General features: G+C 35.8%; 6 protein-coding genes across 11 annotated transcripts; 2 read left to right on the forward strand and 4 right to left on the reverse strand.

Moving 5' to 3' along the window:
* The first annotated feature begins 328 nt into the window (after positions 1-328).
* Positions 329-8,265, forward strand: LOC108225519 (probable RNA helicase SDE3). Its single transcript, XM_017400410.2, has 5 exons — positions 329-540; positions 3,421-4,230; positions 4,315-4,488; positions 4,977-6,440; positions 7,389-8,265. Exons 2-5 carry the CDS (start codon positions 3,445-3,447, stop codon positions 8,091-8,093), a joined length of 3,129 nt encoding a protein of 1,042 aa, XP_017255899.1. The 5' UTR covers positions 329-540; positions 3,421-3,444; the 3' UTR covers positions 8,094-8,265.
* Positions 8,266-8,665: 400 nt separating this feature from the next.
* LOC108226508 (non-specific lipid transfer protein GPI-anchored 5) lies at positions 8,666-9,705 on the forward strand. Its single transcript, XM_017401475.2, has 3 exons — positions 8,666-9,099; positions 9,190-9,252; positions 9,358-9,705. Exons 1-3 carry the CDS (start codon positions 8,778-8,780, stop codon positions 9,474-9,476), a joined length of 504 nt encoding a protein of 167 aa, XP_017256964.1. The 5' UTR covers positions 8,666-8,777; the 3' UTR covers positions 9,477-9,705.
* A 59-nt stretch (positions 9,706-9,764) lies between these two features.
* LOC135146723 (uncharacterized) lies at positions 9,765-10,393 on the reverse strand. The gene has a single exon (XM_064081177.1). It carries the CDS (start codon positions 10,391-10,393, stop codon positions 9,860-9,862), a length of 534 nt encoding a protein of 177 aa, XP_063937247.1. The 3' UTR covers positions 9,765-9,859.
* On the reverse strand, positions 9,765-12,570 carry LOC108226469 (uncharacterized). The gene is made up of 2 exons (XM_017401437.2): positions 11,355-12,570; positions 9,765-10,430 (listed from the first exon to the last, which is right to left on the reverse strand). The coding sequence occupies exon 1, from the start codon at positions 12,428-12,430 to the stop codon at positions 11,852-11,854; it is 579 nt and encodes a 192-aa protein (XP_017256926.2). The 5' UTR covers positions 12,431-12,570; the 3' UTR covers positions 9,765-10,430; positions 11,355-11,851.
* Positions 12,571-19,648: 7,078 nt separating this feature from the next.
* LOC135147766 (uncharacterized) lies at positions 19,649-22,061 on the reverse strand. 2 transcript variants are annotated; one of them, XR_010285566.1, is made up of 5 exons: positions 21,920-22,061; positions 21,298-21,773; positions 20,512-20,702; positions 20,150-20,381; positions 19,649-19,960 (listed from the first exon to the last, which is right to left on the reverse strand). XR_010285566.1 is itself a non-coding variant. In XM_064081200.1 (4 exons), the coding sequence occupies exons 2-4, from the start codon at positions 21,344-21,346 to the stop codon at positions 20,208-20,210; spliced, it is 414 nt and encodes a 137-aa protein (XP_063937270.1). In that variant the 5' UTR covers positions 21,347-21,773; positions 21,920-22,061; the 3' UTR covers positions 20,007-20,207. The 2 variants fall into 2 exon arrangements, 1 of the variants encoding a protein (XP_063937270.1); XM_064081200.1 differs by lacking the exon at positions 19,649-19,960 and having other exon boundaries at positions 20,007-20,381.
* A 226-nt stretch (positions 22,062-22,287) lies between these two features.
* Positions 22,288-26,601, reverse strand: LOC108225599 (RINT1-like protein MAG2). 5 transcript variants are annotated; one of them, XM_017400554.2, is made up of 5 exons: positions 26,498-26,601; positions 25,209-25,515; positions 25,052-25,126; positions 24,329-24,432; positions 22,288-24,234 (listed from the first exon to the last, which is right to left on the reverse strand). In XM_017400554.2, exons 2-5 carry the CDS (start codon positions 25,510-25,512, stop codon positions 22,318-22,320), a joined length of 2,400 nt encoding a protein of 799 aa, XP_017256043.1. In that variant the 5' UTR covers positions 25,513-25,515; positions 26,498-26,601; the 3' UTR covers positions 22,288-22,317. The 5 variants fall into 5 exon arrangements, with proteins under 5 accessions (XP_017256043.1, XP_017256002.1, XP_017256029.1 ...); XM_017400513.2 differs by having other exon boundaries at positions 22,288-24,237; XM_017400540.2 differs by having other exon boundaries at positions 22,288-24,237; positions 26,481-26,499.
* Positions 26,602-27,717: the final 1,116 nt, after the last annotated feature.

Here is a 27,717-nt window from a genome sequence, read left to right on the forward strand (position 1 = left end):
ACATTGAAATAATGGCGTCGTTTGGGTAAACTTAAAAGAAGTGACTTCTTACTTAAATTGGAGGAGTGGAGCAGAAGTGAGAAATAAATAAGTTGATAAAGTGTTTGGAAAAGAAGTAGAAATTGTCAGAGAGAAGTTAGCATTCTCAGTAGCATTCTCAGTTTCTTAAAAGTGCTTCTATTTTTTTACACAAACGGGTCAAGAGAGGCAGATGAAGAGAAGCAGAAGTAACAAGTAGCTTCTGCTTCTGTTAAACAAACAGGCCCAGTAAATTGTGGACAATTAAAAACCGTATATATAATATCATTAATCAACATCGTTAAAAACATATTAACATTGGGGTTTATACAGTCTCGTCCTCGGACTAGTTGTTTATAGCGACAAAACATCTCTCTACGTATCAGTGTTCGTAGTATGTGTTTCTGAAATCCGAACCGTCTGTCTGGCATCAGATGTTTTGATGGGTTTCAACAATTCAGCGTATCTATAAAACCCTACTCTCTCAAACTTCAATTTCAAAGGCTCCATTTTTATATAAAGGTGAATTCTTTACTCTATATCTCTTCTTTTATGCCTCCACTTTTGCACAACGATTCTTATATGCGTTTGCTTAATTTTCTCTGTGTGTAATTTTGAAGATCCTCATGTGGGTTTTCGTTCTTATTTGTTCTATCTGTTGCATTTGCTTTTGTTGCTGCAATTTGTTGATAATTTGTATCTTTGGTAAATAACCTTTTTTTTATGTTACTTTAATTTTTTCAAGAAAAAAGGGGGTTAGATTTGAATTTTGATTTTGTGAGCTGCATTTTCTGATAGATGGGTGTGTTTGTGGATGAATTTGTGTTGGGCAATGATATGGGTTTTTTTTGGAGGTTTTTGTTTTGTTAGGTGTGTTTGCTTCCTTTGATTTTTTAGTAAAAGTTGAAATGGAATCTTTGGCATAAATGTAATGATATCTATAACTGTTAGAGGGTTGGTTTCTTAGGTCTTGATGTTTTCATTCGGTTGTGATGAATAAATTATTTGTCACATGTTTGCAGAATTTTGGTTTGATTCGATGGTTAATGTTTGTTGATATGTATATAATGATGGTCTTGTCATGGTTTGATGATCTGTGATGAATTAGTTATATATTGCTACGTTATCCGGACTCTTCTTTTTGCTCGAGTACGACCCTCGACACTCGGACACGGGTATGGACACTGACACTTATTTTAAGCCAAAAACATGTAAAATTTTTAGATTATTGCCGAGTCCGACATTCTGACATGTATCCATGTTGGACACTTTTAGCCGAGTCCAGGTAACATAAATTTATTGTATGCTTGCATAATTTGGGTCTAAACCGATATATTAGAAATAGCACCGCTCTTTCATACTCTCAGAGTGCTAGCCGGGGCTTAAAGCTCTCAATCACTTGTGATGAATAATTAATTATTTGTTGTGTGTTTGCAGAATTTGCGTTTGGTTTTAATAAATCATTGTTTACAGCCATTCTAATCTTTCTTGTAAAACCTTTTAACTGCTTGATCATTCTTGATTGCTTACTGCTTAAACAATTTCAAGCAGTACAAGAAAAATAAATGAGTTAGATCTTTGATTTCCTCCATGCCACTGTTAAGTAAACTGTTCCAGTGCCGAGTGGTATAGTTTTTATACAAATGATGAGATCGTCACTTGCCTGAGATTGTGTGTCTGATAAGTCCCTTGGCCAGTGCTTATCTCCAGGTCCAGCTTCCTGTTTGTAAATAAACTGACACTGATCTATTTATAAAAAATACAATACTCGAAGCGAGTTAATTTTTTTATCAATGAATGATATCTATTTTCATTTCACTTGTCTGTCAACAGTGAAATGGTTTTAGCTACTTCTGATCAATGGTAAATTTGTGAACAGATTTGTGTTTATTATAATTATTGTGATTATTACTACTATTATTATTATTAAATATCATTATTATAATTATTATTTGCAGTTTTTTTATGATTGTTAGCTTGAGTTTTAAAACTGATACCATTGAAGGGTTTGATGACCTCATTAAGTTGTGATGAATTAATCATATGTCGTATTTTTGCTGAAGTTGTGTTTGAATTACTGTTTAATGTTTGCTGATATGTACAAGTACTGTGGTGCCAGTGTTGTTAAAATCGCGCGTTTGAGCTTCGTTTTGCAAACATACTAAATGTGATTGATTGAGAGTATGATATTTTTATGTGATATTTCCACTATGTTCGAGATTATAATTTATGTTTGAAACTAATATTAGAAGTAACAATCTCAAAATTATATAATTATATAGATAATTTGATTTTGGGCAAAAATTGCGCGAGTAATCGCGCTTCACGAGTTGCGCTTCAAAATTGGAGCTTTGCGCTTTTTTTATTTTGCCCTTTTCACAACAATGTGTGGGGTTCTCTTTGATACCCTTGGAGGGCTTCTCAGGGTTTGGCCGTCTGTGATGAATTAATCATTTGTTGTTTGTTTGCAGGATTTTGGGCTAGTTTGATTAATTATATTTGTCATCATATCTAATAGTAGTACTGTTTTTTTGTTACCATCAGAGGGATTGTCAGGGCTTGAACTCTTAATTACTTGTGATGTATAGTCAATCATTTGTCATATGTTTGCAGAATTTGGGTTTTTATTCGTTATATTAATGTTTACTGTTGTGATCACATGTTTGTAGAATTTTCACATGCCTTGTGATCATTCTTTATTGCTTATTTTTCTTTCCAATTTTAAGAAGCAGAAGAAAGTTTATTAGTTTCTTATATTTGCTTATTCTTGAATAGTTGGATTTTTATTTCCATACATGCTGCTGTCAGTAAAGCTGTTCAGTGCCTTGTTTGGTTTCATTTTTGGAACAATTAATCATATTTCTGTTACCAGAGATGTTATGGCTGATCAGTCCCTTTGGCCGCTTATATCTGTGTCTAGCCTCTCGTTATTAAGTAAAAGTGACCATTTTAAAAAATGTATTCGACTCCAAGTGAGGTGAAAATTATCATCAGAGCGAGATCTATTTTTGTTTCACATAATTGTAGGACTCAAAAGTTATCTTTACATATCTATTGCTTCAAAATAACTTATCTTTCAAGCAAATGCCATAATATATTTCAAAGGTTTCAAATGGTATATTACATTCGGTTAATCTATTTATCCTAGCAAAGTCAATAATGAAAGCTTTGCTTTAGTCATCAAATATTGACCTTTAACAAGAATTTTTCCGACAGGGACGTATGTTTACTCTCTCATGTAATTATTACTTTATCTGAAACAGCAATCCTTGACATGTTATAGTATCATATTCATATTTTGTGATGGTTCCTGATTGTTATATCTGACTTTAAGAGGAAGGTTAATATCTATTTGTCCTTTTGTTTGTAAATATCCTCATATTTTCCATTTGAGACTTGCAGATTGGCTTCAAACTATCATTGGTGATGGGTTCAATTTATGGTGGCGATGAGGAAAGATCTGTCATATCAGACAAGGGTGATATTGGATTCATTGATTTTGATAATGACATGTCACAGTGCTGTTATGATTGTAGTACCGAAGGCGTGACTAAAATATCAATCCCATTTCCATTAGTCAATAATAAACCTCAATTTGGATACGTGGGAGATACAATTGTCGACAAAATTACTGTCCTCAACACCTCCAACGATTCAATAGAACTTCACAAAGCTGAGATCTATGATTCAAAACCTGAGAAGTCCTTCACTCTTTCACTAATGGAACCTCCTTCTGCAAATTCAGATGTTGAATATATCCAGCAATACCTGGAGACATTTTCACTGGAGGATAGAGTTCTGCAACCTGGAAAACCTCTAATCATTTGGTTGTCTTGCAAGCCTAAGGAGCTGGGCCTGCACACAGCAGCTGTGCATATTACTACTGAGGAAGATACAATCGAGCGGCTGGTATTCGTTCTTGCAGTAGACAAAGTTGCAGAGTCTTTAGCTGGAAATAAGAAATTTAGAAGAGAAATCAAGAAGAAGCAATGGCCGAATTTGATTACTAATGACGTTATTCCAGGATCGCGGCCTCCTAAAGCTTCAATTCAATATTTCAAAAATAAGCTTCCTCTTTACCCAATACCAGATGATGTTCGAGAGCTTTTAAAACAAAGGCAGATACCGGAGCTTCTTGAACAGGGTCTGACAAAGCAGAATTATACTTCATACTTTAAGCATTTGGTGATTATGGAAGAAATTAAAATGGAGGTACATCAGTACATTATAAATTTAATGAAATAACTAAGTTTGTTAGATTACTGTTTCAAAACTGAGCTGGCATTTGTGTTGCAGGATGACATGAGGGGTTATGACATGGACCATGTCAAAATGAAGAGTAAGGGTTCCCGATTTTTGACCCTGGAGGTCCCAGGGCTTGCTGAAAAAAGACCATCACTTGTTTATGGAGATTCTATCTTTGCTAGACTCGCGACTGTTAATGAGTATGACCCCTCTCCCACGTATCAGGTTTGTCCTATATCAGGAATTTACTTCCTAAAACTTGACCAAGTTCAAAATATATTTGATGCTAAGATCAATATGTATACATATACATCCCAACTACTTTGTTTGCCTATCATCTTAAAGATTTGGTAGTGTCCGCAATTCTCACCTTCACCTCTTAGATTGGGTAACATTTTTTGAAACTACTGACAAAAGGGATTCAGTTTGTCTAGTCTCCCTCAGTTTTAGAGGTTCGCCGTGTAGGTAGGTATACTTTATAATAAAAGTTTACTCGTGACTTGTGACTGTGTTTATTAATGTGAATCGCTACTAGTCTATTACTATCTGTGTTCACTAATGTGTATCGTTGCTAGTCTATTACTAGCTGATATTGTTGTCATGTTGTGTTTAACTCCTAAAAATCTCATTGTATCTGTTATTTATGTATTCTAAATGCATTAGTTTGCATATCACTCTATATAACATCAAACGTCTTATATTTTCTGGGACAGGGTTTCATACATCGTGTAGAGGCTGAAGTTGTGTTCTTGAACTTTGAACAAGGATTTCACTCTCGCTTTAGGGCTAGCAATCTCTACAATGTTCAATTCACATATAATAGATTAAACATGCGAAGATTGTATCAAGCCATCGAAGCTTCCCAACGTTTAGCGGCAGAATTTCTATTCCCAGATGATTCTCTTAGAAGCAGAGTGATACACACTAATCCTTTGGTGCCTATATCTTGTTTGTTAAACGAGGAGCAGAAAAATGCTGTTGAGATGATTCTTGGTTGCAAAGGAGGAGCTCCCTATGTGATATATGGTCCTCCGGGCACGGGTAAAACTATGACCGTTATAGAAGCAATCCTCCAGCTATACCAAACTCAAAAGAGTGCGAGAATTCTTGTTTGTGCACCTTCGAACAGTGCAGCAGATCATATACTAGAAAAACTCCTTGTCCAAGACGCTGTTAGAGTTCAAAACAGAGATATTTTACGGCTCAATGCCCTTACGCGTCCTCTTGAGGATATTAAGCCTGACTATTTCAAGTTCAGCTATTATGATGAAGCAGAGAGACTTTTCAGATGTCCTCCATATATGACCCTCCGGCGCTACAAGATTGTGATATCTACATATGCAAGTTCCTCACTTCTTTATGCTGAAGGAATCAAGAGAGAACACTTCTCTCATATATTTTTAGATGAGGCAGGCCAGGCTTCAGAGCCTGAAACAATGGTTCCTCTGTCCAATCTTTGCAGCAGAAGGACTGTTGTTGTTCTAGCTGGAGACCCTAAGCAACTAGGTCCTGTAATATACTCGAAAGATGCTGAAAGATATGGACTGGGAAAGTCGTACTTGGAGAGGTTATTTGAGTTCAAGTTTTATGACGAAAGTGATCAAAATTATGTCATCAAACTTGTTAAGAACTATCGGTGTCATCCAGCAATATTGCATCTTCCTTCTAATTTATTTTATCAAGGTGAATTGATTGCTTGCAAAGATGACGATACAAGTTTTTCCTCAGCTTCAGAGGACCTCCTTCCAAACAAGGATTTTCCTGTGCTTTTCTTTGGCATCCAGGGTTATGATGAGAGGGAGGGAAGCAATCCTTCATGGTTTAATAGGATTGAAGCCAGCAAGACAGTTGAAATCATTCGGCACCTGACAGAGACAAAGGGGCTGAGCGATGAAGATATTGGTGTAATAGCACCCTATCGGCAACAAGTCCTCAAAATAAAGAAAGCACTTGAAGGTATTGAGCGGTCCAATATCCAAGTTGGCAGTGTGGAACAATTTCAAGGACAGGAGCGGCAAGTTATCATTGTATCAACCGTCCGATCGACTATAAAGCACAAAGATTTTGACATAGCCCACTGCCTAGGATTTTTGAGCAATCCTCGGAGGTTTAATGTCGCAATCACCAGGGCAAGATCGTTGCTGATAGTTATCGGGAATCCTCACATTGTTTGCAAGGTAAAAATGTTAAGTTATGTAGGGGGTTACTTTTTTCCTTGTGTTTTACCAGTCACTCAATTTTGGGTTCAGGGATATAAATAGTACTCCCTCCATCCCTCTCAATTCTTAACATTGGGGGACGGGGGCGCGGCACGCACTTTAATGCGCTTAAAAAACATACTAGTTTATAATTTTTTTTAACATTTTTCTTTTTCTGACTAAAAATTTAGACACTAAATTTTTATTCAGATATTTTTTTTTAAAAAAGGTTATAGAACTGTTTTATAGGCGCATTAAAGTGCGTGTCAAGCAGTGAAAAAGAAATGTTAAGAAATGAAAGGGACAGAGGGAGTATCAGATAATTTGTTTGGCTCAAATCATTATTACAAGGTAGGTCTGAGGAAGACAAGACTTTTATTTTGCTAAATGGAGGATCTACCCTTGTCCCTGACGACTGACAAAACTGAAAATTATAGGGGTAAAAATAAGCTGCCTGTACCGAAAAGTAATAAATACAAATACGTGTGGCGGTTTGATTTGGTTTTGAGTCCCTAAATAGGTCTTCATGTGCCGAAGTTTGTTTAGATTAGATTGAAGTGTTAGTATATTTTTTTGACAATCCATCAGAACTGTCCAGCGCCGTTAGTAAGGTGAAGACTTTAGTGTGTCAAAGAAAGCTGTGGCAGTTCACCAGTTCAGTTTTATAGTTGCTGATTGAAGTTCTAACCTTTAGGCTGGAATGTAATTATTATTTGGCACCCAGAGAATGGTTGCTTGTGATGATCACAATAATCATGGCTGGCCACTTACTGAAATTTATAATAGCATCAGTTACTTTAATAAAGGGCGATTCATATTCCATATTTTTATTTTTTTTTATTTCACAAGCTTATTAGAAGATGGCCCAGTCCCAGTTATATTAACAAATTACCGTGTTATTGTTAATTGTGTGATTTATTATGATAGGATCCATACTGGAACAAGCTTCTTTGGCACTGTGTTGACAATGGTTCCTACAAAGGCTGCTTTCTTCCAGCAAGGGAGGACTTGCTTGACAAATTGACAGCCGAAGGCAATTTGGATAATGACCCTTGGCAAGGAGACTGTTGTGATCTTGGGAAACAGGATGGATCTGGCGAGCTCTCTCAGGAGAATGAATGGGGAGAATCTTCACAGGGAGGAGGATGGGATCAGGTTAATTGTGATCCTCCTTGGGAAGGAGGATATTGTGAGACCCAGGACGAGACTTCTCAGGGAGGAGGTTGGAATCAAGTTAATTGCGATCCTCCGTGGGAAGGAGAATATTGCGAGGCCCAGGACAAAACCTATCAGGGAGGAGAACTGAATCAAGTTAATAGTGATCCTTCCTGGGAAGGTGAAAATTGTGGGGCACGGGATGAAAATTTTCTGGAGAGAGAATGGGTTGCACCCTCTCAGGGTGAAGGATGGGATCAATCGACTCAAGTAATATGTGATCCACCCTGGAATGGAGATTGTGAGCCTGGGGACAAACCCCCTCAGGAACAAGGATTGGGCAAACCCCCGCAGGAGGAAGCTGGTCAATCGTCTCAAATAGAATGCAAGGAGGTCTGTAAAGATGTAGAAGCGGGTGAAGCTACGGCTGAACCAGCTGTCACATCTGAATGGTCGGATGGTTGGTCAATGCCTTGAAGAGACTACTACAAAACCTCTAAAGTATATTCTGGTGAAAATAGGTTTGTAACCAGATATAATATCGGACCGGAATCATAGGTGGCAGACTATGCTAGCTCTAAACTATGATGCACCCTAATATATTGTCTGAACATGGATTTCATTTTTCAGAATCGTACTCTTTTCACAACCTTGCATTTTATAGATAAATTATAATCTGACATTTTTTAAAATCATGGTTTCCTTGTGGATTGATATTATCTGACATAAAATTTTGCAAATTAGAATTCCTGTTTATCAGGTAAGTTATTTTACAAGATGCACTAAAAGTTAAATAACCTATGTATTGTGCAATGCACAAGGATCCCTGATTCATTAGATTATATGTAGACTTGGTGTGTGTTGTTCAGTTTGGTCACCAAATACTTGGTCATCAAATTATTTTATTTAGTAAAAACTACCAATTGTCAAGGTCTGAACTCTGAGTCACTTTCAATTTTATGTAACCTAGTCTCATATTATGAAAGTTGTTGGATTACCAAGTAGTTTGGTCACCTATAAACGCCATGTTCAAAGTTGATCCTTCTTCTCCAAGTCCTATAATAACTCAGCTTCATTACATTTCTTCTCAACAACTTCACTGCCCAATTATTTCACTCTCTACATTCATTACCATCTTCATATACACATAACAATCATCCAATGTCTCACTCGAAAGTAAGTTTTGCGCTTGCCATGGTCCTTGTGGCCACTCTCTGGACTGGATCTACAGCTCAAACGTCGGATTGCACCAACACGCTGATTAGCCTGTCCCCTTGCCTCAACTACATTACAGGCAACACCTCCAAGCCGGATTCAGGGTGCTGCACGCAGCTCAGCACCGTTGTCCGATCAAAGCCAGAGTGCTTGTGCCAAGTGCTTAATGGTGGTGGCTCGTCTTTCGGTATCCAAGTCAACCAAACTCAAGCTCAGACCTTGCCTGGTGTTTGCAATGTTCAAACTCCACCACTCAGTACCTGCAACAGTAAGCATCTTTTACTCGAGACAGTTTGTTTCAACTCTTTAAATTGATTGTTAATATTTCTTATAAATCTTTATTTCTAAACATTATTAGGCCTTTCTCCAAATGGCGCTCCATCAGGATCACCAGATTCTCCGACTAATGGAACACCCTCAGGTATAAAAAGAATCCAAGTCAATACATCTACTACTTGATTTACTCTCATTGTAAACATTCAATCAACTCGACTGACTACTGCTATACTTATCTAATGAAATTCAGGCCCCGGATCCAACACGACACCATCAAAAGATAACGGCTCCTCAGATGGAAGCTCTACCAGAGTGGCAGTGCCTCTGCTCTTCTTCCTCGTCTTTGTTGCATCATATGCATCTACCTAAACCATATGATGAAGTACCGCCATCTTTCCAGTACAGAATATAGACGATTGGCCAAATTCTATATGATTTATTCCCTCTTTTTGTTATGATTGATACTTGGAGTTGCATTGCGGATGCCTATCTGTCTACGACCTCCAAACATCTCTGTATTTTATTCTTTTATGAACCTCTTTAGTTCATCGTATGGCTTGTTTTGTAGCACAGCAGATATGTTATGATTTTTCGATAAGTTCTGTGGTTGGTTTCTGTTTTTCTTTCTGGTATAATGTTAGTAAGAAAATATGAAGGTGGATCACAAAGAACTGCAATTTATAACTCAAAAATTACATCTCAACAGTCAACATGAATAAAAATAAACAGAGATCAAGATTAGAGTTTGCATTTTAGTTAACGTGTGGATCAGTGGACAGGAGACTAAAAACAACCATATCTCTCGGCTTTCCCTTGATCAGCATATACTTTCTGAGAACACCTTCCTTCTGAAATCCAGCTTTCACCAGCACTCTCTGTGATCCCAAATTATCTTGATCAACCCAAGCATCAAGCCTCTCCAAATGTGTCCACTCGCAAAAAACAGTTGAAGCTACCATTTTCAGTGCCCTTGTGGCGATCCCTTTTCCCCAGTACTTTGAAGCTAGCACATATCCAACTTCACATCTGCATGCATCATTTCCTTCAAATGCTGTCAGCATAATGTAACCTATGGCGCGGTTCTTAAGACATATCGCTCTCATCCACGGATGAGGAATGACAGAGTTGATCATATAAGTCATTGCCTCTTCCTTAGAGGTGCATGTTTTCCATGTGCAGAACTGGCTCACCTTATCATCTGTAGCCCACACCATGAAATCATCTATGTCACCAAGATCCATCAAGCGGAGAGTTATATCTGAATTGTCATCGTTTTCTGCTGTCATTTCTGCTGAACTTCGTTGGCTCTTCTCTTTTTAGTCTCTGTGATATGTGCACAATATCAACTTCTGTTTACTTGATATACATACTTCAACATAATACCTGATTATAAATGTGCAAAGAAGAATTTGGAAGAACTTTCTAGGAAGCCTGGTGATATACAAAGTTGAACTTGAGGACCAAGTAATAATAATATATAAAAAAAGCAGTCAAGTTGGCTGGCTATGTATTTAAGCTAGAAGAAGAAATGAATATGATAAACAATAAGCTTGATATTTGACCAAGGGACAGCATACACAATGAAGGAAGGTCTCCTAGGTAATCTTTAATCTATTCAAAGAAATTGTATGACAACTTAGTCCTCAAGTTTGATACACGAATTCGGGTTGTGAGTGTCTGACATGAGACAGAGTCGAGAGGTAGACTCTGACATATTAACAACACATATCCGAGTCTCGGACTCTTTTTTTTTTTAAGAGTCTGACACAAGAACTCTGTTCTTATTTGGGCACGGACGCATGATTATGTGGACACATTAAATTGAAGACAGGGCACAAACCTAACATAACAATTCCTCCATGTAAAACATTGGATCTGGAGAATTCGATTCTCTTCTAGAATACTTTCACTTCCAAGGTTTACATTCTTCCTCCAACAATCTTGCATTCCACAACTTTTTGTAGATCCAGATGTTTACATAATTGTTCTTAATCTAGTTCATAGTAATAGTACTGATCTAGTATGGTTGCTTCATTCTAAACTTCCCACAATTCCTACTTCTAATACATAAAGCAAGCACACATGAAAAGCAGCTAGCTAGATTGCTACACTCACATTCATTGAAATTGGAAGCTCTGGTAGATGTCGACAGTATGTATAAAATTCAATTCAGACAAGTATATGATTTAAACTTCGAATCAGACACAACAAAAATAGTAATGCCAGAGTTGAGGATCAAGATTTCACCTCAAGAAGAAAATTCCCCAGTTCTCAAGTGTGGAAACCCCACCAGCAAAGATATATGATTCAACAAAACTGTGTAAAGCCCAGGAATTAACAAAACCTCTGATTGGAAACAAATAGGAAAGCACACAAATTGAGCCTATCCCTTGATTGTTCAGCAATCAGACTTTTCTAAGCAATGTCTTGTTTCAATATTTTTATTTTATGCAATGTAATATTATAGTATATCCTAATATTGGATCCCAACTTGTCAAAAGTCAATGAGTGATGGTGGCTTTTGTTTTTTTTTGATAATTCACTCCACAACTTGTATGATTTCAACTTCATACTATCACACACAGAACAATTCTTGAAATTGCCTAATAACATAATCATCAGGAAACATAAGCCTAGAACTTTAAATGACTTTTACACGAGAAATCCTTAAGACCTTGGATTTACAAGGGGTTTCTTGAAGGACTTTTACACTAGAAATCCTTAAAACCTTGAATCTACACCGACTACACGGGTTTTCTTGAACTCTGAGTGATCTCACTAGAAAGAATACTAAAAATCACCATATCTCTAGTCCTGCCCTTCAAAACAACATACTTCCTCAACACCCCTTCCCTCATAAACCCCGCCTTCTCCATCACCTTCTGCGATCCCACGTTGTCCACATCAACCAGAGCCTCCAGCCTCTCCAAATGAGGCCACTCAGCAAATACCATCTGCACCACCATCTTGACAGCCCTGGTCACAATCCCTCTGCCCCAGTAGCTGGAAGCTAAAACATACCCAAGCTCCCCTCTACAAACATCATTCCCTTGGAATGGAGTCACGGAAATGGATCCTATGGCGCGGTTGTTGACACATATGGCTCTCCACCAGGGATGGGGAGCCACAGTGTTGGCCATGTAGTCTATGGCTTCTTGTCTTGAGGTGTAAGTTGACCATGAACAGAATTTGCTCACCTTATCATCTGTAGCCCATTTCATCATATCATCTATATCATTCTCGTCCTGCAGTCTCAGACTTATGTCTGAACAGTCCTCATTTTCTGCTAGTGTTTCTTTTAAGTTCAGCTGAAGCTCCTCCATGAGGAAGTTGATGTTTTTGTTGAGGATATTTTGTGTATGTTTTCTTATGAGGATTATGCTATCAGTGAGGCCAAGATATAGGGCCAAAGTAATTGCCAGGAAAGTTTATACTACTTGATTAATGATTAGTGATTTATTTGCTATGAAAGCTCTTTTTATGTCCAATAATATATTGAAAAAGGAAAATGGAAAAAGTGTTTCCAATTTTTTCATAAATCTAGTTAGTAATATATGAATGTTTTTCCATTTATACTAATAATACCTGGAGTCCAATATGCACATAACTACCCAACTAAAATTAGTGTGTCCGTCATTTTATAAAATGGATTTGATAACGGAATTTGAGGGACGTAGTACTGTTCATTAAAAAATAAAAATATATGAAATGATATATTGAAATTATTTTTATCAAATTAATCAAATACAAAAGACATTCTATAAAATAAATGGTCTAGTAAAACATTTAAGAACATGTTTAATATTCTTCTAAAAAAATTAAGTTGTGCCGTTAAAACCGATTTGTGTTTATTTATTTTTCAAAATTTTTATTAAATATTCTAAAATTTACTTTCTAGGTGCTTTTTTTTCTTTTTTTATGATAAACGACTTGAAGTCTAAAAAATGCTTGGCTATAGGAAATGCTCTCATTGTAGACTAACACCGGATTTATATCTAGGGTGGCACTCCATAGCATACCCTCTTATATGGAGTTACGTAGCACACCATTATAAATATATACATAATATATATTTTATTATATTTTTTATGAAATATAATTGCAAATTTTGATTATTAAATCGAAAACGAAGTTATACAATTTTTTTATTCCAAAGATCATCTGTAATTATGCAATATCTGAACATTATTCTATAACAGAATAATAATCATCCAGAATTATTCTGTTGTAGAATCAATTTCGAAAATATACTTTTTTTAATCAAATTTTAAGTGTTAAATTACTTAAAATAGATTTATTTTATAGTATTCTATATTAGAATCACGTTTTATATGTATTCTATAACAGAATTTATAATAAAATTGATGATTTATACTGGCGCACTATGTAACTCCATATAAGGAGTCCCTCTCTGTAATATTGGCCTTTATATTTATATTACATCCGCTTATTTTTACTAGCTAAATTTTGTGATATCATATTATCATTGATGCATATCCTCCTGGCCCTACATTAGAGCATCTCCAACGGCGTTGGCTATAATCGTTGGCTAAATTGGACCTGCAAGACATTATGTAAAATTTGCTGAACCTGTAAGACATTTTGCTTCAATGGTATTGGCTATATTGGTTGGCTATAATTTAAAAATAGTATGTTATTAATATTTTAAATTGTTAAAATAGAATATATCAGTTCAATATGGTAATAAATGATGTGCAATCTTCCTACAGATTTTCTTACAGACCTGTAGAGGTTCGACAAATTTAGCCATCCATAGGAGGTTGGCTAAATTTATAGACAACAGGTGAGCATGGTTGGAGTTGAGTTTTTGGAGCTGTTGGCTAAATTTTTTTATTTTAAGTATGCCAACTCATCTTTTAGCCAATGGTTTTAGATGGTTGGAGATGCTCTTATACGTTCAACTGTTGAAGGATGTGTTTTCTCGGCCTATCCGATCCGATCGCACAGTTCTACTTAACGAGTTGACGGTGAGACAAAGAGGAAATTCATTCATGACGGTCAAACAAAGTGGGAATTCATTTACGCAGATAAGCCTGATTATAAACGGAGAGTTTTAAATATATTTTTTTCCATAATTTTAATTTATAACTTTAAGTTAGTTTCTTACTTTAAACTGACCTCTAATTTATGACAAAAGCAGATATTTTTCAGCTTAAAATTAAAAATTGTTTAAAATCCGAATTTTAAGTCTAGGCAAACAGGCTCCTAAATAGGAATGACAACGGGTCAGATCGGTTCGGATATCTAAGATATCCAGATCTAAATCTAAATCCAATCCAAATCTAATCGGGTTTCACATATCAAATCCAAATCCACGGATTTCGGGCCGGGTTCAGATTTATCCAAAATCCGAATTTGTGATTATGCCTCCTAGACCAGAGCATGTCGTTTAAGTGCGATTTATCTTGATTCACGTGGTTTGTGGCGTGAGTTCGTGGTTTACCTAGTGCGCACCCAAAGTGTAGCGGCTGTACAGTAATATGTTATATACATTTATATATTATGTGTGTGTGTTGGATTTTTTTTCAGGTTTCGGATCGAATCGGGTTTTGATTGGATATTGGATTTCGGATCGGGTTTCGATTTGAAATATCTAATATCCAAATTCAAACTCTTTCAATTTTAAAAATTGAATCTAAATTCAAATTCAATATATTAGATTTGATAAAATTCATTCGGATCGAAACAGATTGAACATTTATCGAGTCGATTTTTTGCCAAACACAGATTGAACTGGTCAAGATAGCCTGCTGGTCTGACCCGTGCCGTATGCGTCTCCAAATGCATTATTGCCTTTATTTCGTGTCCTAATAATTCTAATTTGGGGCATAGGAAATGTTATGAGAAATTACGTAAATCCAACAATTTTTACTTGGTCAATATACCCCCGTCCCACAACACAAGTCTGGTTTGGGGGAAAAAATTTGTCTTATAATATTTGTTTATTTTTAATTTTCAATGCAAATATATTGACGTTATTTCAAAATTACCTTTCTTGAAAGTTGTATAACAATTAATAAGTGTTGAATAAGAGTCTACATTCATGCATTTATTAAAAGTACAAGTACAAGTGAGAGAATATTACTCCCTTCGTCCCAATGTATTGTATACAATTTTCTTTTTGGGACGTCCCATCAATTGTATACATTCCAAAAGTAGTAAATTTTTATAATATAAAACATCATTACACCAACTACTTTCTTCCACTATCTCCGTTCTATAATAATATAAACACTATTACACCCACTACTTTCCTCCACCATCTCAAATTTATTATTAAATATAAATAGGTCCCACCACTATACCCACTTTTCATCCAACTTTACTCATTTCTTACCCATTTTCTTGGTCTCCGTGTCCCAGCCATTTGTATACAAATGACTGGGACGGAGGGAGTATATAATTAATATTTTTTTTAATATGTCTAATTTTTTCAAAAAAGACATATATTGTATGAAGGAAGAATTATTTTATATTATTTAGCCTATCATTTTAACCAACTCTATTTGAGAGACATTTCATATGGCTAAAAATTTAGTCAACATTTTTATATTAACTATGTTTATCTGAAAACCTCTAACAAGACTTCATGTCATCTCATACTATATTAAATTAATATATTTTATTTATAGAAGGAAGTTCTATGTAGACCACAAAAAGAGCGTAGTATCGTAGACCATCATCGCATCCATCCATTCAATTCATATCCTACGGTTACGATTGTTTTCATTATTTAAAACACTTTATTAAAATATTCAGCAAATACAAATAGTATACGATTAGAGTGTAGGTTTGTAACGGTTTCTTTGCAGCACTGGACTTTCGCTTGGCCGTTATATTTCGTATTAATGATTATCTTCGGAGTAGCCCGTTGACCGGCAACTGTAGAGTTAGTTTCCTGTATCCATCTTCAACTAGTTGTGGTGGTTGTCCTACTAAATCATGATTAATGATTAGTTCAGTTTTATACTTTAAAATATACGTTCTATGTATGATGATGAAGATATGTTATTAAATTATGTAAAATTTTGCACTGTATTATTCAACTTTGACGGTCACAAATCAAACACATCCATGTTTAATAGTGATGAACAGAGTTATCACCGTACACTGCTGATCATTTGCTATGATTGTTCATTTGTTCTGCACCACTGTTTATAACAGAAAAAAGGATAACTAAAAGTAATTAAACAACTACAAATACTTGAAACTTCATCACATATATTCATGTTGAGAATATAATAATGTTAAAGTAGACAATGATGAAGCAATTAAAAGATGGTAGAATCTACAAAATCTGCAGAACAAAAGAACAAAATCCTGCATTGTACCCCAATGAGTGTGTGTACCACACCATCCTAAAACTCAAAAGACCACCAAACTCGGTTGCTGTCACCCAATTTTTTTGTTCATCGGCAAATTTCCAAGAACATCAGACATTATTGAAGGGGAAAACTTGTTTTGTATGTAGTTTTCATATGTTATCGTCTTCTTGACCTTGCCTTTGTACCTCGTTCTCCCTTGTTCTCTTGGTGCTTTTAAATTGCTGCTCATCTTTTCGTCCCACTCTGAACAATGTGTTTCGAACCGTCTTTTTCCTCTACTGCACTACCATTTCTCTTGTGGATTATATTATTGCTTTTCGAGAAGTATTCTGCAGGATTACAAAATCATTGTCTTCATCGCTTGAGGCATTATTGCCCCCGATTCCTGCAAGTTTCCATTCACCTCTAATGCCCTCAACCCCTGCTAAACAACTGCTATGATCCACAACTCGTCTTTTTGAAGCTGGACTCTAACACTTACTACCTTCTCATAATCAACCCACGATTATTCACTAATTCATAGACGATTTTTCAATTAGAGTAATACAGAGTACTGCAACATACCTCTGAACATCTCTACTGCTGATCTTGGATGAAGGTGTTGGTGCTGCAAGCGAAGAACTTTGTAGAGATTTCCGCCGACTCGTTTTGCAAGAATTGTGCTCCGATGATCCTCGTGTTAATGGATAGATGTTTAGTTTGTAACCACTGTTCTGTGGAGAGTGGGTTGCGGGATTATGATTCCGTATAATGCGTTAAGACAACTACACATACGTACGCGCTTTCATATACGTATATTTTTTTTAATTTTAAAAACTGTTAATAGTTATGGAACAATCTTAGCCGCTTGTTTTCAATTTCATCTAACGGTATAAGATGTGGTCTACGAAGTCTTTAAAAAAACAAGTACCCTACTGAACCCAACTCTTTATTTATAATAACATGAATAATAATAATATAATATTTTCAAATATAGTCGATCATTATAACAAATATTATCGGAGCCTCTTAAATACGATGAGCTCTTAACTTTTTAAAGAAGCTCTACGAGTCTCTTGGAGCTCTATTTCGGACATGATTTTTTATTTTTCCACTTAAGAGATCATTAGAGAGTCTCTTGGAGATGCTCTTCACATAAACTAAACATTTTCAAATGTACATGTACATTAGAGCATCTCCAAGAGCCTCCTAATTGCCTCCTAAATATAATATAAAAAATATGTCTCTTAGTAATTTGGTATAAAGTTAAGAGCATGAACTCCAACAATGCTCTCTATATCATATTTTATTCATGTTGAGCTCCACTATAACAAAGATCCAAATTTAAAAGTGGGGATAAATTTGAGGAAAGAAATTTTTCTTGATAAAAATATGTTAAGAGCCAAGTTGTGACTCATAAAAGAAAGGAGAGAGAATGTGCTCTTAACTTTTTGAAGAGTCTCTTGGAGCTCTAATTTATTCATACCTCTTTATTTTTTCACTTAAGAGCTTGAATATATAGAGCCTCTTTGAGAGTTTGGAGATGCTCTTAGAGCATCTCTAATCATCAAGACCCCTTAGTTAAAATTTGAGTTGACATACCAAAAATAAAAAATATAACCAATCTTTTCAAAAATTCACACTCCAACCATACCAACCTCTTGTCTATAATTTTAGGCAACCTCTTATAGATGACTATATTTGTCAAAATTCTACAGGCCTTTAGTAAATTTGTAAGGGGGTTACACCATTTATTATCATATCAAATTTATATATTCTATTTATAACAATCAAAATATTAATAACATATTATTTTTAAATTATAACCAACCAATATATAGTCAATAGACAGGTTCAACATATTTTACTTCAAAGTTAAAAGTACTTTATATTAAAAACTAGTAGTTTTGATGATATCAATCAAGTACAATTCTCTCTCAAAATTAGGCTTTGCAGTTTTGAGAGTCGACTCCAAGTTCTAACCCCCACTTCTCCGCTCTTCATCCTTCATCCCCTCTGATTAATCATCTTTGTTCGTCCATCTTCTCTCGTATTTCTTAGTTTTATCAATAAAACCAAGATCTAATCCTTTTGGGTGAGTTCTTGTTCAGTACCTTGTCATCAAGGTCGTGCCCATCTTTTTGGGATGTTTGTGTCTGTTTTGACGTTTCTGTGTGTTTTGTTATGGGTCTCGGTAATGTTTCTAAGAAGGAGTTACATGATATTTTGGGTAATCCGTGAGGCTTGTATCAGATATGGCACGGTGGTGAATATCGTAAGAGCTCACCTTTCACGACATAAAATTGTTCATCTTTTGGGGTCATTTGTTGATCCAATATCGGTTGATGTAACTGATAATTCTGAACATTGGGCTACAGATGCTGCTGCTTATGTGAAGGTCAATTGCGATGCTACTATGTTCACAACTGATATAGGTTGGATTGTTCGAGATTTGATTGTAATACTTTTTAGTATAAAGAATTTAAATATTCTATCTGTTAAACGATCTGAAAACAAAACGGCTATATGTTTAGCTCGTTTTTTGTTTCTTAATCAGGTTGTAATTGACAGTTCGAGGGTTTGTCTCGGCTGGGTTTCAGTTATCTATTAAATTTTTTTGCTTTTCGTAAAAAAAAAAAAAAAAAAACTAGTCACGAAGGAAAAAATACGGTGGGACAGAAGACCCAATACGGATACAGTCATACAGATAATTTACCCAACTTAATGTGAAAGCCGAAAAACCAATATAAAATTTGCAAGACACAACCATGATTCATGATTATAATTTATAGGACCCATATCATATATACCAAAATTACACAGGAGCAAAATATACTTCCACTAAAAGCAAAGTAAAATCATCATGAAGAATATCAACGTTCCAACTTTAACGCAAGGTCCTGTTCCCTACCAACCGGTTGTCGGGAAGAGGTTATCTAACACATTGTACGGGAGCCGTTAGATTTAGATGTATCCGCTATAAATATCTGCGGAATGAAAGTTTTTCTTTCCGCGGCGGATAATATCCAAGGATACATTAAAATCTCAAAATTGGATCTGAACCCTTGGATCCGAGCCTTGAAATCTAAATCTAACGGCCCCCGTACAATGTGTTAATACAATAATTGAAAAGATAATAACTTGTGTTAATATGATCTATGTACAGAATACTTGGTGAGCAATGAAAAAAAGTTGAGTTTGAGATGCACTTTAGAATATTAAAATTATATTTGTTAGAAACAGAAGAGAATACTTACTGTTGCCATTTAACAAACTGCCTGAGAATGATTGTAACACAGTAAAATTAAACCATGGCAACTATAACATGAAATTAAATCAACTATAAGAACGTTACGTTACGGATGTAATCATATAACACTTGTCTTTTCTTTCCACGAAATATTTTGCATCACGAAGACAATCTTCCAAAGTACAAGTTAATGTGAGATATGGCCTCAAATGTCTGAATTTTTATATAAACCATTGTCGTCTAAGCAAGCCAAACAGGGAACGTAAAACATGAATCACCTGAATAATAATGCAATTGTAACGTTAATAGCTTATGTGTCTGAAATGCATTATAAATTTTATCACAATTTAATTTAAATCAATTAAATGTGTATAATTATTAAAAGAAATCATAAAGAAACGGTGTACAGAAATGAAACATACAAAGTCCATATATGTATATCAGAATAAACACATGAAAGACATTACCAATATATTGATCTTAACAACCATGTAATGATGTAGAGAACTTGGAATGAAGAATACTTCAGATTTTCCAAGAAATGAGAGCCACGTTTCCGGGAGATAAAGCAGGATCAAAGATTGGCAGCATTAGTACTTTTAAGGAATTGCCTTGCTCCTGGAGCCTATCAAGCGGCAGGATAGTTTCCAGTACCAGCCCTGAAGCATCTCGCAGAGACCAATAAGGTCCTATCAGTTCCTGCACCAATGCATTACCATTAGGGATAAGGATACAAACATTACAAATCATAGACATCCCTTCATAGTAGAGATAATCTACAGATATCAAAAAACAAAAAAAATAAAATCAGAGATATTGCAGGAGTTACAGCAAACGGTTCATTTTTCTTCCATAATCCAGCCAGATCAACTTCCTTCAAACAATGGACACCAAGACGATCAAGTGCAGACTGTATAAATTTCTTGAAAAGCATATATTTCTCGGCATATGTAGTCTTCTCACATCCAGAACTAATTTTGGAAGAAACTTTCTGAATCATACCATCAGTATGGTCTGGCCCTGTAAATTCATGAGCACCAAAGGATTCTAAGGAAGCAATAGTGTACCACAATAATAGCATATTGCGGATTTTTTTGCTGATTGTACACTGTGTTTTTACACTCAGTTGCCCGCGATTATGAGACGAGAAAATCAGAATAAATCAAACTTCCAAAATTTTACAGGTCACTAGGAATATGTTTGGCGCGGCTTAAAGCAATCAAGTCAAAAAATGTGTGTTTGTGTAATAAGCTAAAAGGCGAATTGAAGTTAAAAGTAACATGAAACAAGAAAACTATCCAAACAGATGCTAATTCAAAACTTTCAACTTTCACTTTAAGTAACAATAAGTCACAAGTCAAATTTTTGAGTTTACCCAAACAGGTTCTTATAAGCAAGTACATATTAATATTTTTATGCAATCTTGGATAAAATAAAGTGTAGGTTGATTGCCGACCCGGAAACCCATCTTACAGCAACTGGTAAAAGAAAAACAACATTTCACTTGCTTTCTCCCTAAAGAAAATAAAAGGCCTTTGTGGAGAATATATTGCCACCGAGATTCACATCAAAGAAACATATCAACTAAAGCAGAAAGAAAAGTTAAGGTAATTACCTTTCAGATTCTCAGATAAGGTGACTTCAGTCTCTGCATTTTTGTTCATCCAAGTAAAATTCTTCTTACAGTCTTTAGGAGAAAGAGATAAGTAATAATCTTAAGTCCCTTTAAGATGCAAACCTGACTCCAATGCCCTTCGATTTTGTTGGCAGCGAAAGCTTTACCTTGACAACCAATGGCAGGACTGGTAACCAAGATCTTTGGATAATATTGGAAAAGAACCTTCAAAAGTCTCAAAAGGGCTTAGAGGAAATGTGAGACTTATTAGTGGCTCTTGGCTTGGCATCAATTTACCAAACAATAAACAAATAAGCTTGAACTTCTAATCCCTTCCAGAGAAAATTAGATCACAAAGCATAGCAATGGGACTGTGATACAACAGGATTTACCATCTGGAAGGCAGCTCGGAAAGCATGCAACTCAAAATTTTGAATCCCAACACCTTTTCCTAAACCTCCCCATCTGTCAGCACTCTGTTGAAATCATAAATGCATTTCAATGGACACAAAAACCACAGAAGTACGAATGCGCATTGAGTCACAGTATATAGATAATACACTTGCATAGTACACAAATAACCCAGCTAAGAAAGACCACACAATCTTGATAGACGACTTACCAATGTACAACATTTCTTTACTTAGCCGAATATTCTACACCATCTACTGGCCAGATCAATAGTAAATTTTCTTCCTGCTGATATCACATTTGTCAAAGTGGAAGTTGTGACCATAATCAGAAGTTGGACCAATCCTGGAGCATCTAGAGCTTTCACCTTCGAAGAAGGTTCTAAACAAATGAAAAATCGATACACTAAATCATTAACAATTGAAATCTGTGATTTGTATATTAATTATTACAGTTTAGTGATGGTCGGTTAATATTTAGAACACAGAGAGCCACAAAAGACTAGATTGATATTGCGACATATCAGTCTGTCCTAGCTTGATGGGTCACTCTACCATCGGAGAAGTTTCAAGATTTCAGTTGTTTTTTTTTTTTTTTAAAGGGAAGCCTTCAGCCGTTGTACACCCTGTTTTTAGCAATCTTTTCTGCCTCAGCAACACTCAAATGCCTTATCCCATTTTCTTTAAGCCACACTTCCCCACCTGCTAAACTTCCCTGAAGTTGATTTTTCTCCATTTTTAGTAACCTCAGACCCTCGCTAATTTTGGGGAAGAAGCCTTCAGGTCTCAAACACCAGGCCCCAAAAACACCGAAGAGAACTGTCAAATCATTACCAAACCTCTCAGTGCCACCATCATAGAACTTAGCATTGCTGAATAGAATTCCACTGAATATCAATTTATCCACCCCACTTGCCAGACTTCTCCACACCCCAACAAAGTCCATCTTATTTAAACTCCCTTCCAACACCGATACTTTTCCCTGCAGATAATCTAGCGCGTCAACCAACAATCTCGATACAACCAAGCCTTCTTCACTTCTTTCCTGCCATTGCTTCCTGTTCTTAATATAATCTCGGCATCTAGCATCAAAACCCCTCAATACCACAGTTGATAACATTTCAATCCATTCTACTCTGAACTCTTCAAGTTTTCTAATTTCTTCACCTAAAATACCACACCCAATATCTCCCATTGAACCTTCATTGAAACTATTCTCTGCAAATGATATCCCAGATGACTCCGCTTGTTTCAACCCCATCTCAAGAAAAAAGACATCCTCACACCATTCTTTCAAAACTGTCTCCAAGTAGCGGACTGCATTAACAGACCTTGTAACTTTAATTAAAGCAGCATCATCAGTCAAGGCAGTCAGCCCCTCAGCTTCTTGGCACCTGAGAGATACAGAGTCCAAAAACTTATGTATTACAGGTGCCCCTGCAACTCTAACAAACCTCGACCTTAATGATATCCTAGGTATTGACCAACAACGATCAATTAAAGAAGACAACCGATCAAGAAAAGCACCAGATATTGCAGGAGATTTATATTCTTCTGCACCAAAAAGAACGGCTGCTCCTTGAACATCCATTGACCAACCTCTCTCATCCTCCACTTCTAACTTCAATTTATCAAGTACCTCATTAAGTTCTATTTCAGCCCAGAGTTCAAGCCAGTCAGGTCGATCACAGAAGACTTGTAAAGAAGTAAGCTTCTGCATATTTCCGTCTTCCTGAAGAGAGACCAAAATTCCAGATTGCACTATCAGAGAATGGACTCGTTTATCAAAAGAAATCATCAAGTCAATAAGATTTAGCCAGGATATTCTAGCTTGTGATTGTATTCCAGTGACAACATCTTCTTCCAACTGACCAACATATACAGGAAATATCTCTTTCGCCAAATAAGTGGATAGAGAAGATACCATTGCTGAGATCCATTCTTCTCTACAACTATATCCTAATAACATTGCTTCATCAACCAGTGGTTGCAATAAATCATCCATGGTGTCAACATAATCCCGAGTAATTTTATATACAAGAGCAAAAATGAATTCCGGCTTATCAACCCATTTTGAGAAATGGCGCTGGGATGCTATAAACAAAGAATTCACAAGCTCTTCAATAGTCCACAATGGTTGGCACAGAGCAACTTCCAGATTATGCCCCTCAAGTTGCCGAGATTTTCGCTGTATTTGCAATTCCTGCAGACTGCATAATGCAAGAAAACTTTCACAATACTGGCTTTTAAGTTCACCTTGCATCGAAAATAATGGATTCGAGATGGCAGCTGAATTCTTTTTATCAGTATCTATTGTACTAGAAGAAGAGATAGAAGGTGGCCATCCAAGGGATACAAGAAGGGAGCGGTGATCTGCAATTGCTTGTGGTCTCAAAGTGGCTAAGGCCCTATCAACTCTGTGGTCAACAGCCAATACAAGACGTGCCCACTGAGGGCGTTCTTCAGTAAGCCAAGCTAATATATCTTCTGCCTGTTTTAGAGCTTTAATGGCAATGAGGCGTACATCCTTCTAGGAAAAAAGAAGATACAAAGAGATTGCCGGTGAGAAAGTATATGCACAAGGACATTAAAAGAAACCAACAAATAATGGAGATGGTCACCTCTAAATTACGTGAGGATGGATGTTTCCTTAGATTTCTGTTCACCACAGATGATACAGCATCTTCAATGTCACCAACCAAGGTGTCAAATTTTAAAGCCGTCTCTGAGAAGATATATGATTCAGAAAATTAAAACAACTTTTGTGCTTACTCAGATTGTAGAGACATAGGAGTCATTTGTACATTCAACACAAAAAGTTGGTCAAATGGTGGTGGTACCGCGGGTATTCACTGTGTATTAGAGAAACTACTAGCACATTAACTATGTGAGGTATGCTTAACAGCCAAACCAAATCAGACTACATATGGAACTAATGGCCAGGTAAAACAGTGGCATTCTATAATTAAGCATGTTTGGGCACCTCTTATAAAAAAGAATAAGCTCTTTTTTTTTTAATGCATCTTTTTATAAAATTTTCGGATATGAATGTTAAAGAGGGGTTTCATATTCGATATTGATAAAAAAACAAGGGCTTATTTCAGAGAAAAGTAGAATTTTATTGTACTTTTGTCCAGAAATAAGCCCTTATTTCTGAAAAATAAGTTTAGCCAAACAGACTCTTATGTTTCTACGTATCAAAAGGTCGAGCATTTACACTGAGCTGAGCACAGGTAGTGCCGTATGATGGTAACTCGATATTAAAAACCTAACACTTGTCATATTTCAGGCCAATTGAAACACTAATTTATTCACACAGAATAAGTTTGAGTAAAAATGAATACCAGCATAAACACGGACAGCCTCCACCCTGGCCACTTCCTTGGCAAGAGCCGGTAGCTCTGATCTCCCCGTTCCATCTGAATGATGCCATCAACAATCAATTTAATTAGACATTTGTATTTACATATAGAGAAAGAGGATTGGGAGGGAGGACCTGACCTGATAAAGTGGAATCACCGGCAGAGAGTGCTGTAGAATAATGAAGATCAGATAGATTGGCACTAACGGAAGTGAGGAGAGTGGCAAATTGAGAAGAGAAAGAGGCGTAAGAGAATAAATGAGATTCGAGGATGCGGTTAAGATCAGAAAGAGTTTTGTCCAAGTCGTTGCACTCAGATTCTAACTCCAGAAGCAGGCTAGATGAAGCTTCTTGATCATGTTTTGTATGGAGCTTCGTATCCAAATAGCTTATCACAGAAGGAGAAAGAGATGATGCTGGAGGGAGAATCATCTCACTTATCATATTCTGTCAAAATTAAGAAACATAAAAGCAATGTTCATTACTTGGATATAAACAAGGGGAGCTTACATTAGAAACTTTCTAAAATATAAGTCACAGAAAGTTTTGTAGGCTGTTAGATCAAAATAAATTAAGCCCCGGCTAATTTGGCTAAAAATTGTTGAAAATTTAGGACAGTAATATTTTTGTGCTTAGGTTGAGAAGCTCGGTCATTCTCTTAAAAAACAAAAAGCTGGCATAATCGGAAATATGATGTAGTGCTATTTCTTTAACTAACCGGAAAATTTAACATATAAGATTTAACACGGCTAAGTGTTGAATCTTATTTAAAGAATATTTTAAGTACATGCTTTATTTTCTATGCCTTGACTTTGAAATCGTAAGTCTTAAAAAACCTTTACCGATTACATACAAGAATCAGAACATGTATATAAAAACACAAATTCACTTAAAGTTCAACACAAGTTTGTCGAACCTTAACATCATAATACTCCCATGCATATAGATGCTAAATTATAATTTGACCTGGACTTAAATTGAAGTATCCTAAATGTCCACATTGATGATTTCTTTATTAACACAAATTTAACAGAACAAGTTTCGTAGCACTTATCCACTACTTTACTCTCCGAAAATTTTTGATGAACTAATTACTCAGGCCTTCTAAGCCTATAATCTACTCGAATTACCTAACAGATTTTTGGCGTGCCGAATCCAGTTTCAACAAAAGTCATATAAATGTTTCGAGACTACAACAGCATGATCACATATCGAAACAAAAGTCAAAATTAACACGACCTGAACTCACTTAAATACACTAATCTCTTGGCAAATTACCGGTAAAAAAATTAGACATAAGAAAGAATTAGCTACTAAACCTACACCCAGCACAACATAATACAAGTGTTAGAAATAAATATACAAAACGGAAACAAATCCAGCTATAGAATAAATCTGGCATACACACGCACATATATATAGGCGTTACCTGATCCTCAATTTGAAGAGAACGGTTAAGAACGCAAAATTGTTACACGGATCCAATCACTCCTTGTGTGTGTTTTTCTATTTGCAACTGAAGTTGGTTAATTTGGATTTCGGGCTCACATTCTTGATTGGGCCTATACACTTTAATCTTAGTTTTTTCTGAGGGAAAAGCCCAGTGTTAATTGTATTTTGAATGGGAAAAAAATTAGTCCCCTTGGGCCATTTCACCGTTACTTCTCAAAATGGGCTGAATAACTAAAATAGATAATATCTATATCTATATAATTCTTAAAGCATGAGTCATTTTTTAAGGCTGCTTTGGTAATTTCACTTTCTCTTGGATCAACCCATTAAGCTTCGGATCGACCCGGCAGCTTTCTCATTCAACTTAACACTATGAAAGAATATTCCGGGTTTTTATGCGACCCACCCGATTTCCACTGGGCATGCAGCAAGTTCCTGCCATATCAGGAGCGTGGCATTTATTGCTGTTCCATTGATCAAGCCACTCATTGAGCTTTTTGGATCTCATAGCATCTTCCAACCATATGAGAGTTTGAAAAAGGCATTGAATTCGGTTCCTCCAATCATGGCACTCATTACTACGTCTAATTGATTTCAAATTCAAACATGATAATTAATCATAACAAATCCGTGCTTATTTATCTAAATCAATCTCTTCCTCCTCCATTATGCTCTCTGCTATTTTTTATTTAAAATTCGAAATTCTTATTATCTACTTGCATCTGTAATCATTTGATCATTTTTTTATCTCTCGATTTGTAGAGTGTATGGTAGTAACATTTATTTTATATTGCAATGATAACAGTGGTCGTGTTTCTTTAGCATGAAGACGGATTCAACGTCGTCAACAGGTTTTGCAATCCTTTCTATGATAATGTTGCAGTATCGAAATCCTCGATTATAATAGTAAAATTTTGTTTCTGCAGGTGTGAAAAGAAATGGACATGGATCGTGGTAAAAGTGTTGAGACAATTTCCAAGAATCAAAAGAAAGCACATGCATCAGGTAATTGATTTCCGCACTAGAGTAAAGTTTTCATACGCATTCATTTTCAAGATACAGTACTCTTGGTCTTGGTTCCCCAAAAGTCTTGGACGCGATCGTATTGTCGTTAACGTCTTCATGTAGAATCATTAGTGTGATATACAACAATTTGTAATAAGTTTGTGTCTGTTGTTAATTAATAGGTATTCTCAT

This window comes from Daucus carota, chromosome 1 (genome assembly GCF_001625215.2).
Source record: "Daucus carota subsp. sativus chromosome 1, DH1 v3.0, whole genome shotgun sequence".
Taxonomy (NCBI): Eukaryota; Viridiplantae; Streptophyta; class Magnoliopsida; order Apiales; family Apiaceae; genus Daucus; species Daucus carota.

Bases quoted from the DNA above. Each gene is read 5' to 3' on its own strand.
- LOC108225519 (XM_017400410.2), top strand. From the start codon at position 3,445: ATGGGTTCAATTTATGGTGGCGATGAGGAAAGATCTGTCATATCAGAC. The intron at 4,231-4,314 runs GTACATCAGTAC...TTTGTGTTGCAG, and splicing joins TGGAAGAAATTAAAATGGAG to GATGACATGAGGGGTTATGA. The intron at 4,489-4,976 runs GTTTGTCCTATA...TTTCTGGGACAG, and splicing joins ACCCCTCTCCCACGTATCAG to GGTTTCATACATCGTGTAGA.
- LOC108226508 (XM_017401475.2), top strand. From the start codon at position 8,778: ATGTCTCACTCGAAAGTAAGTTTTGCGCTTGCCATGGTCCTTGTGGCC. The intron at 9,100-9,189 runs GTAAGCATCTTT...AAACATTATTAG, and splicing joins ACCACTCAGTACCTGCAACA to GCCTTTCTCCAAATGGCGCT. The intron at 9,253-9,357 runs GTATAAAAAGAA...AATGAAATTCAG, and splicing joins GACTAATGGAACACCCTCAG to GCCCCGGATCCAACACGACA.
- LOC135146723 (XM_064081177.1), bottom strand. From the start codon at position 10,393: ATGACAGCAGAAAACGATGACAATTCAGATATAACTCTCCGCTTGATG.
- LOC108226469 (XM_017401437.2), bottom strand. From the start codon at position 12,430: ATGGAGGAGCTTCAGCTGAACTTAAAAGAAACACTAGCAGAAAATGAG.
- LOC135147766 (XM_064081200.1), bottom strand. From the start codon at position 21,346: ATGAACAAAAATGCAGAGACTGAAGTCACCTTATCTGAGAATCTGAAA. The intron at 20,703-21,297 runs GTAATTACCTTA...ATGAATTTACAG, and splicing joins CTTATCTGAGAATCTGAAAG to GGCCAGACCATACTGATGGT. The intron at 20,382-20,511 runs GTAACTCCTGCA...GCATTGGTGCAG, and splicing joins AGAAAAATGAACCGTTTGCT to GAACTGATAGGACCTTATTG.
- LOC108225599 (XM_017400513.2), bottom strand. From the start codon at position 25,512: ATGATAAGTGAGATGATTCTCCCTCCAGCATCATCTCTTTCTCCTTCT. The intron at 24,433-25,051 runs GTATTCATTTTT...ATATCTTCTCAG, and splicing joins GGCTGTCCGTGTTTATGCTG to AGACGGCTTTAAAATTTGAC. The intron at 24,238-24,328 runs GTGACCATCTCC...CTTTTTTCCTAG, and splicing joins CATCCTCACGTAATTTAGAG to AAGGATGTACGCCTCATTGC.